We start from the raw sequence: 15,112 nt of genomic DNA, 5'->3' as shown, positions 1-15,112 counted from the left end.
CTCAGACTCATGTCTGAACTCACGTGAAGGCTGAACGGGAGCTAAGAAGCAATAGTGGCCGGTGCTGCCGCACCCCTGTGATCCCAGCACTCCTGAGGCGGAGGCCCGCCTGTCCACAGAGCAAGGTCAGGACAGCAGGGCTATGCAGAGAAATGTGGCCTCAAAAATCCGAAGAAGATGGTGCCCTGGGGATCTGGAAGTACTTAACTCAGTGGTGGACAGTGGTGCTTTGGAGTGAGTCTGGAGGTAAGAGAGCAGATGCAGACGGGTTTTATCCTGCAGCTCATGGCTGCTGTGCTTTTATAAAAAAAACGAGAAAGTGGCGTGCTGACACGAGTCTGTGGGAAGTGAGTAGAGTCGTGTGGAGGAGGAGCTGAGAGCCCGAGACCTGTTGGACTCTCTTGCAGCAGCACAGACAACCAAGTGAGTTCCGAGTGGAGAGGAGACCGGATGGGCTCAGTTTGAGACCAGCGCAGATGAGGAGCAGAATGACTCCCAGGGTGCAGCCCTGATACAGGACCACCGTGGGGCTGCTGGTGACCCCTTCTCTAGGACAGCCCTCACCCCACATCCCCAGCTCTCTCCAGTGTCCGCCACTCCTGCCGCCCACCCCCTCTCTCTCTAATTCTGAACCCTGCAGGAAAAACACACACCACATGTTGCTTGAGGTGGTGTTGGCATCACCTGCCCCAGGAGTGGTTTAGTAGATCAGTGTTGTAAACCGGACACGGGGGCCGTCGGTGTGGAACACACGGGTTTGGTGGAGGAGGCAAGGAGACGGCCCTTGTTTCTGACTTGCTGACAAGCGTACTGTGATTTAGATTGGATGTTTTCCTGTTGATTGGTACGACTGTGGATTTTCCCTAGAGTGGTGAGGTTAAAATCTATTTCCCTTGATTCTAGCGTCAGTAACCACGGTAGCTTGGCTTAGCAGACACGAAGCCCATGTCCAAATGTCTCATCAACACTTACTGTTGAAGGCTCCAGCGTGGAGGCCAAGGTCGAAGAGCTGAGAAGGAAGGAACTGGGAGGAGGAGGAGGAGAGAGGCCCGGATCCCACTGGCGGCTCCGGGGAGGTGAGGCCAGCGCTGGGGCCCCTGCAGGGCGCCTGGCACTCCTGGGTACATTCACCAGCACTTGAAGACGTGGGGCTCAGGAGGCTGTTCAGAAACGAGAATTCCTTTTCAAAGTCGTCTCCTTCCAGCGAGTCTCGCGGCAGAGCTCTGGCGGCTGCTGGTTGAGAACAAGAAGAACAAGGGTTGACTTCCTTTCGGGGAAACGGGAGCGGGACATAGGAGAACAAAGTTTTCCTTTAGGGCATTAACGTGATTTTAAAACAACTATATTGATTAGAAGTCTTCAGTTATTTCTAACAAGACAGGATTGAGATCAAAATGGTCAAAACAGTTGTGAACGACTGTGAACACGGTAACTACTGCCTGTGCGGTGGGGACGGACGCAGCCCGTGCGGTAGTAGGGAGCACGCGGGGAGTGAGGTGATGCGCTCACCCCTGAGGGCTGGAACCCATGGGAGCCGATTCGTGCCCACAGACTTTGCAGCGCGCTCATGGAGTAGAGGCAGTGAACAACGTGCTTTGATTTCAGTGTAATAAAACAATGTTAAAGCTAGAAAACAACCAAGCTCTTTACTGATAAGTTTTAAAACCTTCAGCGGAACAATTGTAGCGGAAAGAAAAAAAACTTCCTGAAATGCTGTGGTAATATTTCATAATCCATGTGATAAATACCAAGAGTGAAGGAGAGGTTGTGGTGCCCTTCACAGGGCCTTCACTCCAGTATAACTAGTAAAAGTCCCAGGACTACTCAGGATATGAAATAACCCCAAAAAACCCATACTTAAAAGCTCCAGAATTCGGGAAGAACTGGAGAACCTGTGGTATCTGTGCTGGAAACAGCCCTCACCCACTGTAACCATTCCAGCCTGGGATACCCAGTCTCACTTGAGGGGCTCCCCCCAGCCCCTGCCCACCATTTCACAATCTGTCCTTTTACCTGAGGCTAAATTCCATAACTGCAGTCAAGAGCAGAGGCTTCCAACCCCCACCCCCCACCCCCCCCCCACCCCCCCACCCCCCCGCCAGACCTCATGGGATAGACACTGAGTGGTGGGTAGGAGGACAGGATTAAGGAGACGTGAGAGGAGCCGGAACTGCTCACTGGAGTTTGGTTGAAGCCCCTCACCAGCAAGCAGCAGAGGTCAGCACAAGCAGAGGTCAGCACAAGCAGAGGTCAGCACAAGGAACTTCCCCGTAAGTTCTGCGGCTTCCTAAGAGTCTCAGCAGAAAGCAAGCCTGTGTGACCCTATCGGCTGCAGGTTTTGCCTTACAAAGTCTAATTCTGTCAGGGCATCTGCACAGGCTCCATACACTCTCACTTGTCAGAGAGAAAGGTTTCTTTTCTTTCCTTTGTCTTTTTTTTTTTTTTTTTTTTTAAATCCCAAGTGCTGGGATTAAAGACATATGCCGCCACCACCCGGCTGAGAAAGGTTTCTTAACTTTTTGACATGTAACTTCATAGAGCTAAAGCTAAGGCAGTTAATTACAACTCTCCCTTGAGAAGCCCATGCTTGGGTCTGGCTTATTTCTTTCCCTGAGCATCTCACTACTGCACGCATGCTTAAAATCTTTGTAAAATATGACTTTTCATAAACTACAACTCGGAAATCACCTGCCTCTGCCTCCCAGGGGTGGGGTTAAAGGCATGTGCCACCCTCACCTGGCCAGAACTTTTAAATGAGTGTATTTATTTATCAGTGTTTGTATGTGTGTGTATGGTGGCATGTGTGTGAAAATCTTAGGTCAGTTTCAAGGAGTAGGTTCTGTTCTGGCTAAAGAAGCTCCATTTTATGCTAGACCTCCATCTTGGTACTTACCAACCCTTGGTCACTGACTCCAGTGCCCAGTGACCCTGACTCAGTGACCCCACACAAAAAATGTACAGCTGTGATTATCTACTTGTTAGGATGGGACTGCTTTTCTTGCATCTGTAACTTGCTTACGTAGATACCCAAAGACTTGTTTTGAGTTGCCTTAATCACTTAACTTGGCAGACAGAACAGTTTTTATTTGCTTGCATAGGTATGGAAGGTCTTCCTGTGATTTTCCCCTTTAAAAATCCTTTCCCATACTGCTTGATGGCAATCTCAAATTCAGCTCAGAGATTGTTCATCCTGCTAGCAGCTAATACGTAGATCTTTTAATTATAACTGGATTCAGTCTGTGGTCTTTTCCCAGGGGTTCCCTTCCTCCACCATGTGGTTCCTGGGCAGTGAACTCAGGGCATCAGGTTTGATGGCAGGTGCCATCACTGGCTGAGCCATTCCGATTCCCAGCCCGACTTTTCCCATGGGTGTTGAAGATCCAAACTCAGGTCCTCATCCTTGTGCAGTTACACTGACTGAGCCATCTGCCCAACCCCTGTCTCAGTTCTTAATTATTATTTTATGTGTATGAGTGTTTTGCCTGCGTGTATGTACATGTACCAGTGAGCATGCTTGGTGTCCATGGAGGTCAAAAGAATTGTCAGATCCCCTGGAACTGGAGTTACAGATGGTTGTGAGCCACCAAGTGGGTGTTGGGAATCAAACCTGGGTCCTCTGGAAGAGCAGCCAATGCTCTTAACCACTGAGCCATCTCTTCAGCTCCACTACTAATGTTTGAAGATTTACTTATTTGTGTATATGAGTGCTTTTGTCTGCATGTACATCTGTATACTAGAAGGGGGCATTAGAATTCATGAAACTACAGTTACAGGTGATGTGCGCTGCTACATGGGTCCTGGGAATTGAACTCAGGACCTCTTAATCTCTGAGCTGTCTCTCCACCCCTCCTAATATTTTTTAATAAGACTCCAATTCTGCTTCATACTAGCTAGCTCTGGAATTCTTTTCTGAAGCCATAAGCCTTGGGTTTCCCTGAGTTGGGGTCCCTAAAACATTTAGGGGTGTCTCTTCATGGAGCTGGAGGTGACGGTCGAGCTGAGCTCCTGCCCCTCACCACGGACATGGCCCTTGGCCCTGCAGAGGAAATGGTGGTTTCAGGCCAAGAGCACCGAAGGTCCAGTTACCCTCCTCACAGGCACTCAGCTTCAAAGGCCACTCAGAAGCACACCACTGCCCACGCTCCAGCTCAGCCATCAGACAGAAGAGGGGATTCCTAACCTTCCCAAAGAGACTCCATGCTCAAACAACTGCAGAGAATTCAAGCCTAAGACTATTCTCCGAGATAGTGGAGCTATGCTAAGAGACCCAGGAAAAAGATAATCTTGCTGGACATACAGGCTAAACCACAGCCAGCTGCTTTGCCTGAAAGAACCAGGAGGGGAGCTGGCTGGGGTCAGAACAACTGCCTTTGGGGGCTCTATGTATAGAGGCCAAGTTCGACTGCTTGGTGTGGGACACAGTTTGTACTGCAACATTCCTGAAGTCAGTAGAGCGACCGGCTGGAAATGAGTGGGGCTGACTAGCCAAGTGTGGTCAGGGGGAGATTTCAAAACGGACAAAGTTGCCGCCACAGGCATCTGACCCTGAGGGGAGGGGAGGGGAGGGGAAGACGAAGAATAGACTCCATTAAAATAATTCCTCATCTCACTAAAAAGCAAGCAAATAACAAGTGGGAGACTAACACCCAGAGTTACGAAAACATGCTTACAAGATCCAGTTTTCAGCAAAGGCTCGTGGGACATGTACTAACAAGAAGGCGAAAAACGAGAAGCTATGTGCGACATTGACTAACGGTCATATTTAATACTCAGCCTTCCAGTCACTTTGCTATTCAGTGAGCTAAAGGAATCCATGATAAGAGCAGGCTGGTGGCCAAGCCCAGAGATGAGCAGACGGGATGGGGAACGGTCTCTTCCATGGGTGTCAGCTTGGAGCTTGGGCTGCACTCGTTACCTCCCCAGAGCTAAGGAAGCCAGGACAGGACGGCAGGGCCTGGCTGGAGAATGGTAGCAGCAGTGAGAATACACTGAAGACGACAGGAAGCATTTCTGGCTTCAACCTTCCCCAACTCCAAGAAGCTCACAGGAAGAGGGGGGCGCAGATAACCTGCCCTTTAGGAGGAGGGAATAAATGAAGTGCGAGCCTTAGCTTGAAATCGGGTACTGGGTTCACCAGGTGAAACCCAGTGACAGACAGAGGGCCCCATAGTCCCTAGCCCTAGCCCCACCAACTGATGCTCTAGCCCCGTGGATCTCGACCTTCCTTGGATTGTGACCCTTTAATACAGTTCTTCATGTTGTGGTGACCCCCAAACATAAAATATTTTGTTGCTACTTCCTAACTGAAATTTTGCTACTGTTATGAATCATAATGTAAATACTCATGCTTTCCAATGGTCTTAGGCAATCCCTGTGAAAGTGTGATTCAAGTCCCAAAGGGGTTGCGTTCCACAAATTGCGAACCATTGTTCTAGCCTTTAGCCAGACTGACTGCCAAGTAACTATCCATCAGCCCTTCCCATCCAGACGTAATACTGTGGCTCAGAGCAGGGAAGTAAAGGACTTCACCTTAGAGCTCACTGTAGGGCCCCCAGGTGAAACCCAACAGTAGGAAGACCTGGGGACTCGATCCTTAGGTCATCTGCAGTGGCATCGGGTGAAGACCCCACTCCGGTGGGCTGCATCGCTGTGAGCATTACACCCGCGCTTGGTGAACAGGCTCGAGATTGCACTGGACCTGTGGCAGAACCTAGCTTAGGATCATTTGGGCCAAGTGACTACTTCTAGCGTTCCCAAATTTGGTAGACATGAAGCAAGACTGTTTGAAATGTGATTGCTGGCCGGTATCACCCAACATTGGGGCAGTCCTAATGACCCCTGTCCCTAGGCCAGTGCTGAGGACAGGCCTCAGGGCCTGCCCTGGTGTCAGGGAGACCCTGGGCTCATGTTGATTAGACTTAGAGTCTGTCTGGCATTAGCAAGCTGTTCGCAGTAGTTTTGGACTGTGAGTTCAGCAGCAGCAGCAGAGAGTCCATTTTGGTCCTAACCCTATCCTTCCTCACTGCTGGTCTTAGGTTGTAGGACCCAACCATAACCTAGTATTTCAGTGTTGGTCACTACAGGACTACATACTCCATTTCTCCCCAAATGACAGCCATCATAATACAGAAGGCAGCTGTCCACAAGGAAAGTAGATGTCAACTGTCTGCATAAGAGCCTGGGGCTGGCGCCTCCGATGATACGCACAATAGGAGGGAATAAATACTGTGGTGCCTGACTACAGGCCAGGGACAGTGGATGGCGTCCTGGAGTGGGAGCTACATCATGTTGTGAGCTGCCATGTGGGTGCAGGAAACCAAACCCAGGTCCTCTGCAAGAGCAGCCTGTGCTCTTCGGCACTGGGCCCGCTCTGAGCTTCTGGTTTTTGAAGCTAGTGTTTTCACATCGCATTCTCTGGGACCCGTGCTGAGTTGTTACTGTTACAGTATTGCGTCTTGTAAACAAAAGGTGTTTTTGGTGAGTCTTAAGGTAATCCACAAAGCAAAAGACCAGTTGACACACCAGAAGTAGAAGGGACTCCAAGCCCACTGAAGGAAAATCAGCCACAGGAAAACTAAGATGAGGAGAAACTAGGAAGCCCGTATTAAAGTCGCAGCAGCAAGGGACGTCATGCCGGCCGGCGCACACCTTTAATGCCAGCACTCAGGCAGAGGTCAGCCTGTGTCTACAGAGTGAGTCCCAGGCCAGTCAGGGTTACACAGAGAAACCCTGTCTCCAAAGGAGGATTGGGACATGCAGCAAGATCACACCTAGCAAAGATTTAAAAATGTAAATGGAGTCTTGGAGCCAGGAGCCTCTTGGAGTCACCGTCTCCCAGGGCTGGGATCTGGACATCTGTTACCAGTGTTCAGATCAGCATTATTATCCCTGAAAACCAGTCATGATGGGAGACCAGGCCCCACCCACACTTAAGCAGCTGGCAAGACAGAGGCTGCTGAGGGAGGAGGACTTGACACTTTCTATTCTGGAGGACCTGCCTGTGGGGCTACTTCCGGAGATGTTTGAGGAGGCCTTCAATGACAGACGTACAAACATTGTGAGGGCCATGGTCCCTATATGGCCATTCCCAGACCTTTCTGTAGGAGCCCTGATAAAGAACCCCCACCTGGAGACTTTGAAAGCTCTGCTTGATGGACTAGATGTGCTGATTGCAGACAAGGTTCATCCCAGGAGGTCAAAACTCAGAGTGCTTGATTTGACGGATGTGGACTATGACTTCTGGAGCATTAGGGCAGGAACCCATGAAAGTGACTGCTCACCACAAGCCGAGGGTCAGGAGCAACTAGTGGAGATCTGTCCTAACTCTGAGGTGAAGAAACATTTTAAGGTAGTAACTGATCTTGAACTCATGAAGACCAGGTTCAATCAATGTGCCTGGTACTTGTTACAGTGGGCCCAGCAGCGAAAAGATTCCATTCATGTATGCTGTAGAAAGCTGAAGATTTGGGATTCACCGGTCTTTGCTGCTGTACAGATCTTCAAATTGATACATCTAGACTGTATCCTGAAGCTGGAACTGACCCAGTGGTCACTTGAATTCATAGTACAGCTTTTTCCTTACTTGGAGCAGATGAGAAATCTTCATACCCTTAAGCTAAGGGGAATTCAGAAGCCCTTAAGATCTGCTGCTTCTGCAGAGCAAGAATGGATAAGCATGTTGCTTTCTCTGATCTCCAAATTTCCTTGTCTCCAGAATCTGTCTTTATCTAATATCTACTTTTTAACAGGCTCCCTTGAAAAGTGGCTCAGGTGCCTGAAGACCCCCATGACGAGACTGTCAATCAGTAGCTCCTGGCTCTCCCATTCAGACTTGGATTACCTGAGCCAGTGCCTGAACATCCAGGAGCTCAAACATCTGAACTTGATATGTGTAGAGCTATCTGATTCATGCCCTAAGCTTCTTGGGCTTCTCCTTGAGAGAATCTCGAGTACCCTGCAAACCCTGGAATTGGAAGAGTGTGAGATGAGGGACTGTCATTTCAATGCTATCTTGCCTGCCCTGAGCCAATGCTCTCAGCTTACTATGGTCAATTTTTGTAATAATAACATCTCTCTGCTTGTCCTGAAGAACCTTCTACGTCACACAGCCAAGCTGAGCAAGCTGACCCATGAGAAGTACCCCGCACCTCTGGAATGCTATGAGGAATTGAGAATACTTCAAGACAAATTTATGCTACTTTGTCCTGAGCTGCTGGATATACTCAGGGCTGAAAGGCAGCCCAAGAAAGTCTCCTTCTCTACAAGAACCTGCTTGAACTGTTTTCACTGCTGTTTCTATAGCCTGGAGGACAGACTTTTTTGCCTTTGTCCATAGGTGGGATAAGGTTTCTTCTGGTACTAAAAATGGAAGCCTAGTGTTGGGAGTGTGTGTATACTGTGTACATCCTTGATTGCTTATAATAAAATGTGCTGAGTTTTAAAAAAAAAAAAAATGTAAATGGGCCAGGCGGTGGTGGCACACGCCTTTAATCCCAGCACTGGGGAGCAGAGGCAGGTGGATCTCTGTGAGTTTGAGGCTAGCCTGGGCTATAGAGCAAGATCCAGGAAAGGCGCAAAGCTACACAGAGAAACCCTGTCTCAAAAAACCAAAAAAAAAAAAAAATGTAAATGGATTAAGTTCTTCCATTAAGTCAGGGACTGGTGACTGTACTTTTTAATAAAAGTCCCAATTATATGTGGCTTAAAGCAATCAGTTGGCCTGAGAAGTGGACAGGGTAGAGTTACAAAGTGACAGCATTTCAAATGCAGTTTAAACCAGTCTTTGAAAAACATCTTAAAAAGAGTGTGACAGACTATTTCTGCCATTAAAACGCGGCCATTTCAGTTTGGTGCATCTACTGTCTTACCTGGTTCTCTCTCAAATCTCTCCTCCTCTTCTGACAAAGCTACTCTAAAGTAAAAACAGATTTTGGTTAAAATACATTTGAGGTTCATAGCCCCCAGTTTCATATAATTAAAATTTTAATTCAAGAGGTACATAAAACACTTGTCTGGTAGATCAAGTCTGTAACAGAGTGTGTCCTATTTCTGTAGATCTGCAGAGGCTGTAAAAACCCTTATTCTTATTTTTCTTTTCTTTTCTTTTTTTTTTTTTTTTGTCTCCCCTCCACTCCCCTTCCTTCCCCTCCCTTTGGTTTTTCCAGACAGGGTTTCACTGTGTAGCCCTGGCTGTCTTGGAACTCACTCTAGACCAGGCTGGCCTCGAACTCAGAGATCCACCTGCCTGTGCTGGGATTAAAGGCGTGTGCCACCACTGCCTTGCTCCCTGCTCTTACTTTCCACCCCCTATTTCAGTAAACAGTAATTCAGAGTCTATATCTGGATCACAGGCACTGGGCCAACACAAGGTTGAATATTCCTAATCTGGAAATCTGAACTCCAGAATGTCCACAGCCTTTTGAACAGCAAGATGATAGGCTAAATAGAGAACTTGTTTATCATGAGGCTTGTTTCCTGGACACACTATTTAAAGGAGACTGATGTCTCAGGTCACAAGCACAAGACACACAGAACACACACCAGTTCCTTTCCTCTGCGTCCATGTCTTCCTTTCAGTATGGTCTTCTAACTAAAAGAGGGGAGGACATGGGGTAGAATTATGTAGAAATTTCTGGAGTCTTTGCTCTCACTGAAGAAACCACTGTTTCTTGCTCTTTTTTTTACTGTGTTTTAGAGTGTTGCCCACAAACTTCAGAGCTTATTTTTTGAATTAAAATTATCCTAATCAATTAAAAAAAGATTCAAGAAAGCATAAGTGAATTTCATGTTTAGACCTGGATCCCATCCCTAAGATATGTTTATGCAAATATACCAAAATTCCTTTTTTTTTTTTTTTTTTTTTTGGTTTTTCGAGACAGGGTTTCTCTGTGTAGCTTTGCGCCTTTTCCTGGAACTCACTTGGTAGCCCAGGCTGGCCTCGAACTCACAAAGATCCGCCTGCCTCTGCCTCCCGAGTGCTGGGATTAAAGGCGTGCGCCACCAACGCCCGGCCCAAAATTCCTTTTTAAAGTCTGAAAACTGGCACACTTGTACAAACACCTTGAGTAAGGGCCCTCACCCTGTGCATCTCAGGGCCTCTGGCTACAGGCTGTGGTGTTTCATTTTCATGTACTGGGGGCTGGGGTGGCCTTAACTTGTAGGAACTAAACAAGAGGAAACAAATACCCCACACAAAATGTGACATTCTACTTTGTATAATAAAGTGATATTTGCCAAAGAGAATAAGACAAGCTAGCTTATGACATTCCTAGTCAATGGTCATTTCCAGTATGTATCTAATATGCTATGCTGAGTTAGTACACCCATGTCACATGAATGGGGCATAGAAACCGAAGAGAGATTGAGCTGTTATTCCTGGGCATGGCTTCACAGTTGCCAGTATTAAAGGCTGTTAATATGTCTTTAAAGACACGCAAAGACTAATACAGTGTCAATTAAAAACTAAAAATCTAGCCAGGCAGTGGTGGTGCATGTCTTTAATCCCAGCATTCAGAAATCAGAGGCAGGCAGATCTCTGTGAGTTCGAGGCCAATCTAATCTACAGCGTGAGTTCCAGGACAGCCAGAACTGGAACAGAAAAACCTTTCAGGGTAAGTAATTTAGGATTTGCAATGAAGTTTCCAATGATAGTGTATGTATATGATATTTTTAGAACGACTTGGATGAAAGTGTTTATAAATCTGCTCGGTAACTCAAAAGAATAGCTTTTATACTTTTGAAGATACTTGACATTTTCAATAAAGCTTCCCTGTGACAATGAAAAACTATTTAGTCATGACTTCTTGTTGCTGTTGTTTCTTTTCTTTCTTTTTTTTTTTTTAAGACAGGATCTCACTACATAGCTCTGTTTGCCTGAAACTTGCTCTGTAAACCATGCTGGTCTCCAACTCACAGAGATCTGCCTGTCTCTGCCTCCTGATTGCATTCATGATTTTAAATGTCAACATAGAACAATGGTAAATCTTATTTATACATTTTATACATTAAAAACATTTAGTTTGGATTTCCCATAGAGAAATACTATTGTTGGGATCACCATCCACTCAACAGTACCTGTTACTCCCGGCAGAGTTTGGTGCTGTCTGGAGTGCCGCTGCAGCCAAGCCTGGGCAGAGCACCGGGAAGCGTGAGCAAGGCCCTTAGCTCCTAGTCTTGGCTGTGTTATTTGGAGATGGACTTCTAACAGCTACTGGTCCTGGACCTGCCCGCGCCCCTGCTATCCCTTCCAGGCTTCCCTGCTGTGGAACAATCTTTTTCTACACTGTGAATTCCTATGACTCATTGACTAATAAAAAGATAGTTGGCTGATGAGCTGGGCAGGAAGAGATTGTGCTCTTCAGCCAGGCTAGGAGAGTGCTGGGAAGAGGAAGGGCAGGGTCAGAGCAGTGGCCAGGAAACTCAGAGATAGCGAGACATGCTGGGGGACATGTAAAGCCATGAGCCACATGGCAATGCATAGATGACTAGAAATGGGCTAATTTAAGTTGCAAGAGCTCGTTAGTAACAGGCCTGAGCTATGGCCGAGCAGTTGTAATTAATATAAGTCAGAGTGGTTATTGGGACCTGGCAGGTGGGAAAGAAATATCCGCCCACACTTCCCTACAGTACTCAGTTCTTCACACAATGCACATTCTTCCGCATGACGGAAGCCTGGAGTCGTCACCACAGTTGACTGGTACTGTTATCTCCTGTGCCTACCATGTTGACTGCAGGAGAAATACGGCAAATGCCTGTGTTGTTTGGAAAAGTGACAGAGTCAGCACTCTGAGGCAGAGAGGAGATGCACGCAGGGACTCCCCAGCAGCGGGGGCAGCTTCCACCGACTTACTTTTTGAGGTTGGCAGTGAGACAGGTGCCTTCTGCTTCTTCACTGTAGTCTGCGGTGAGACTGCCTGGCGTGTCCTGGAGTTGCTAAGGATATGAAATTTAATGTTCAGCAGACTGAAAAAATCTATTTCTTTTTACAAACAAAGGGAGAGTGAAAACTTTAGACAACAATGTAACACAGAAGTAGTTCTGAACAGAGTGAGAGCTGCGGGAGTGGGGGCGGGTGTGATTGACACTGCGCCTCTTGCACGCAGTTCTTCATCCTGGCTGCCTGTGGAAAGGTCAGCAACTTGTGATAGGTCCAAAGAAAACACACTGCCCTGTCAGCCTGTACTGTCACCCTCAATACCTAACTAAAGATGTTCTGCTTCAATTCTGAGGAGAAATTAGGCATATAATTTTGACATTATTCACTGAAGCATTTATATGTTTGTTTGTTTGTTTGTTTATTGGTTTTTTGAGACAGGGTTTCTCCATGTAGTTTTGGTGCCTGTCCTGGATCTCACTCTGTACACCAGGCTGGCCTCGAACTCACAGAGATCCGCCTGGCTCTGCCTCCCGAGTGCTGGGATTAAAGGCGTGGGCCACTGACGCCTGGCTTAATGAGCTCAGCTTTTAATCCTGAGCCCCTGCCTCCAGCTGTGTCTCTTCTGCATCCACTCTTCTTCCCTCTTCTATCATACTAGTACCTCAGCCTGCAAGGTTCCTGTGTATTTCAGTCCTACTGCTGGCTTTGGAACCTAGCGAGTACGGATCCTTAGCAGTGGGGGAAATGTTTCCCAAGGTTTCATGGGTTTAAAACTAAGCTGAGCCAAAGAAGGTTTCAATGTTATCACTTAATGAAGTGTGATAGAGCTAAAGCAGAGAATCTGAAGACATACCTTGAGAGCTATGAAGTCATACGGATGAAAGCCAGCACAGGCCTCCTGGATTTGGGACATCATTTGAGCTGTTTTCTTCCAGAACCCAAGCAATGTTCTCTGCGGGGGGAAAAAGGAAAGGCAACATTACAGTTCTGCCCTGTCTAAGATCTGTTTCCTTACTGCTGTGGTGCTCAGGAACAGACAGGGACTGACCCAACTGTCCAAGTATAGGGAACAGAAAGAACTGTGGACCACAATTCTTCATTAATAAGAGAAAGAAAACCAATGGTTCTAAAAGCCTCAGAATCCAAAGCAGAAACACCAAAGGCATAAAAACACCAATCTCTATATGTGTAATCTTTAATGTTAACATATATAAGCACTTATGTGTATAGCATATATAAGCATGGTGTGCCTAGAGAGGTCAGAGAACACCTTGTGGGGGTTGGTCCCCTCCTTCCATGTGGGTCCCAGGGATCAAATTCAGGTCATCAGGCTTGATAGCAAACATCTTCACTTGCTGAGCCATAGAATCCTTTTTTGTGTTTTGTTTTGCTTCGTGAGACATTCTTACTATGTAGCCTTGGCTGGCCTGGAACTTGCTATGTAGACCAGGATGTCCACAAACTCACAGAAATTCACCTCTGAATCCTGAGTGCTTGGAGTAAAAGTGTGTGCCTTTCCTTTTTTTTCTCTTCCTTCCTTCCCTTCCCCCTCTTCCCCTTCCACTTCCCCCTCTTCCCCTCCCCCTTCCCCTTCCACTTCCCCCTCTTCCCCTCCCCTTCCCCCTTTTCCCTTTCTCCCTTCTCCTTCTTTTCCCCTTCTTCCTCTTCCTCCTCTTCTTCCTCCTCCTTGGTTGTTGTTTTTATGAGACAAGGTTTCTCTGTGTAATCCTGGAACTTGCTCTGTAGAGCAGGCTGGTCTAGAACTCACAGAGATTCACCTGCCTCTGCTTCCTGAGTGTTGGAATTAAAGGTGTAGGACACCACCACCCCATAAGTATCTTTTATTGCAGGAAATATTTATTATTAAATTGGCTTTTCATTAAGGGCTCAGGAAAGATCTGACCTTCACGTGTTGTTTAGCCAACTCAGGTCATTTGTAATCCTCCTTGGTGCTTCAAGACTCCTGTTGCAAGATGAAGACCGAATAGAGGAGTGCCAAGATAGTAGCTGTTATACAAAGATTGCCATTGCTTTCGTTGTCAAGGGCATCTTTTTTTTTTTAGTCTTGATTCCATAGTACTAAACTGAATTAGGAATATTGCTTTAAAACAGCAATGGATAACCACCTTCTTTCACTAATTCTTTCCTCATTCAAATACAGTTTCCTACGTGCTATTTTGAAATACACATTAAAGTGAGCACTTACTACTTGTAAACAGCTAGCATTCATTGTAGATTATTCATGTGATATGAGGGCAACATGTGCACGTGAGTGTTGCAGAATATTTGTTTAACTATGTAAAGATGTGGTGCATTTGTTTAAGTAAAGGTGTGTTGCTGTTTTACCTTGCCTATTTAAGGCACCCAATTGGTCTAATAAAAAGCTGAACAGCCAATAGCAAGGGAGGAGGTATAGGCAGGACTTCTGGGCAGGGAGAGTAAGTAAGAGGAGGAATTTAGGCTCCAGGGAAGAAAAAGAGATGCCAGAGAGATCCCAGGGGCCAGACAGATATGGAGGAAGCAGGAAAGTAGGACATACAGAATGAAAGAAACGTAAAATCCCTGAGGCAAAACATAGATGAATAGAAGCGGGTTAAATTAAGTTAAAAGAGCTAGTGGGACAAGCCTAAGCTCAGGCCAAGCATTGACAATTAATAATAAATCTCTATTTGGGAGCTGGTTGGCAGCCCAAAGAAAATTCCAACTACAAATGGCGCCCACGGTGGGGCTCAGATTGCCACCTAGGGCCTGAGAAAGCTGAAGAAAAAATACAGAAAACTGGCTATGGCTCCTGAAGGGGGCGCTGCTGTGCAGCAGAGCGCGTGAGCAGCTGGCACACTAAGAAACAGCGAGCTAATTCAACACGCCTGCCACTGCGGGCACCAACTTCCTAGAGCGGAGCTGCTTAAATGCAGCTCCCAGGTAAACACAGCTCTCAGCCAGGCTCGCCTGCTTAAGGCTCAGTTCTCAGGGACCCCAGGAGTTGGTGGGGCCAACTGGCAGAGCCACATTACAGAGGGCCCGGCTGCCGCTTAGTGGTTTAAGGTTTGGCTCACACTGTCAGAGAACGCGACAGGTGCACAGGAAAACAGGTCCAGACTGGGAAGGAAAAAAAAACTTTAAAAAGGGAACAGTGTGCATAGGTGCTTAAGAAAATATATATAGGCCGGGTGGTGGTGGCACACACCTTTAATCCCAGCACTCGGGAGGCAGAGGCAGGCGGATCTCTGTGAGTTC

At 47.0% G+C, this 15,112-nt stretch overlaps 1 protein-coding gene and 1 pseudogene across 11 annotated transcripts in view; one reads left to right on the top strand and one right to left on the bottom strand.

Moving 5' to 3' along the window:
- Ica1l (islet cell autoantigen 1 like) overlaps nucleotides 1-15,112 on the bottom strand; it is a 63,910-nt gene that overhangs the window by 9,079 nt on the left and 39,719 nt on the right. For 6 of the 10 annotated variants that reach the window (XM_042260296.2, XM_076550335.1, XM_076550334.1 and 3 more), the window contains exons 9-12: nucleotides 12,729-12,827; nucleotides 11,849-11,931; nucleotides 8,868-8,911; nucleotides 973-1,233 (exon numbers count right to left, since the gene is read on the bottom strand). In XM_042260296.2, coding sequence (XP_042116230.1) covers nucleotides 973-1,233; nucleotides 8,868-8,911; nucleotides 11,849-11,931; nucleotides 12,729-12,827 — 487 coding nt within the window. The remainder of the gene's footprint in view (nucleotides 1-972; nucleotides 1,234-8,867; nucleotides 8,912-11,848; nucleotides 11,932-12,728; nucleotides 12,828-15,112) is intronic. The other 4 variants (XM_076550333.1, XM_076550332.1, XM_076550336.1 and 1 more) reach the window with 1 other exon arrangement.
- Nucleotides 4,747-8,459, top strand: LOC143268318 (oogenesin-3 pseudogene; annotated as a pseudogene). The gene has a single exon (XR_013044136.1). The product of XR_013044136.1 is annotated as an oogenesin-3 pseudogene (transcript).

This window comes from Peromyscus maniculatus, chromosome 13 (genome assembly GCF_049852395.1).
Source record: "Peromyscus maniculatus bairdii isolate BWxNUB_F1_BW_parent chromosome 13, HU_Pman_BW_mat_3.1, whole genome shotgun sequence".
Taxonomy (NCBI): domain Eukaryota; kingdom Metazoa; phylum Chordata; class Mammalia; order Rodentia; family Cricetidae; genus Peromyscus; species Peromyscus maniculatus.
Note: the sequence above shows the minus strand (reverse complement) of the source record. Positions and strands in the feature narration are given on the sequence as shown.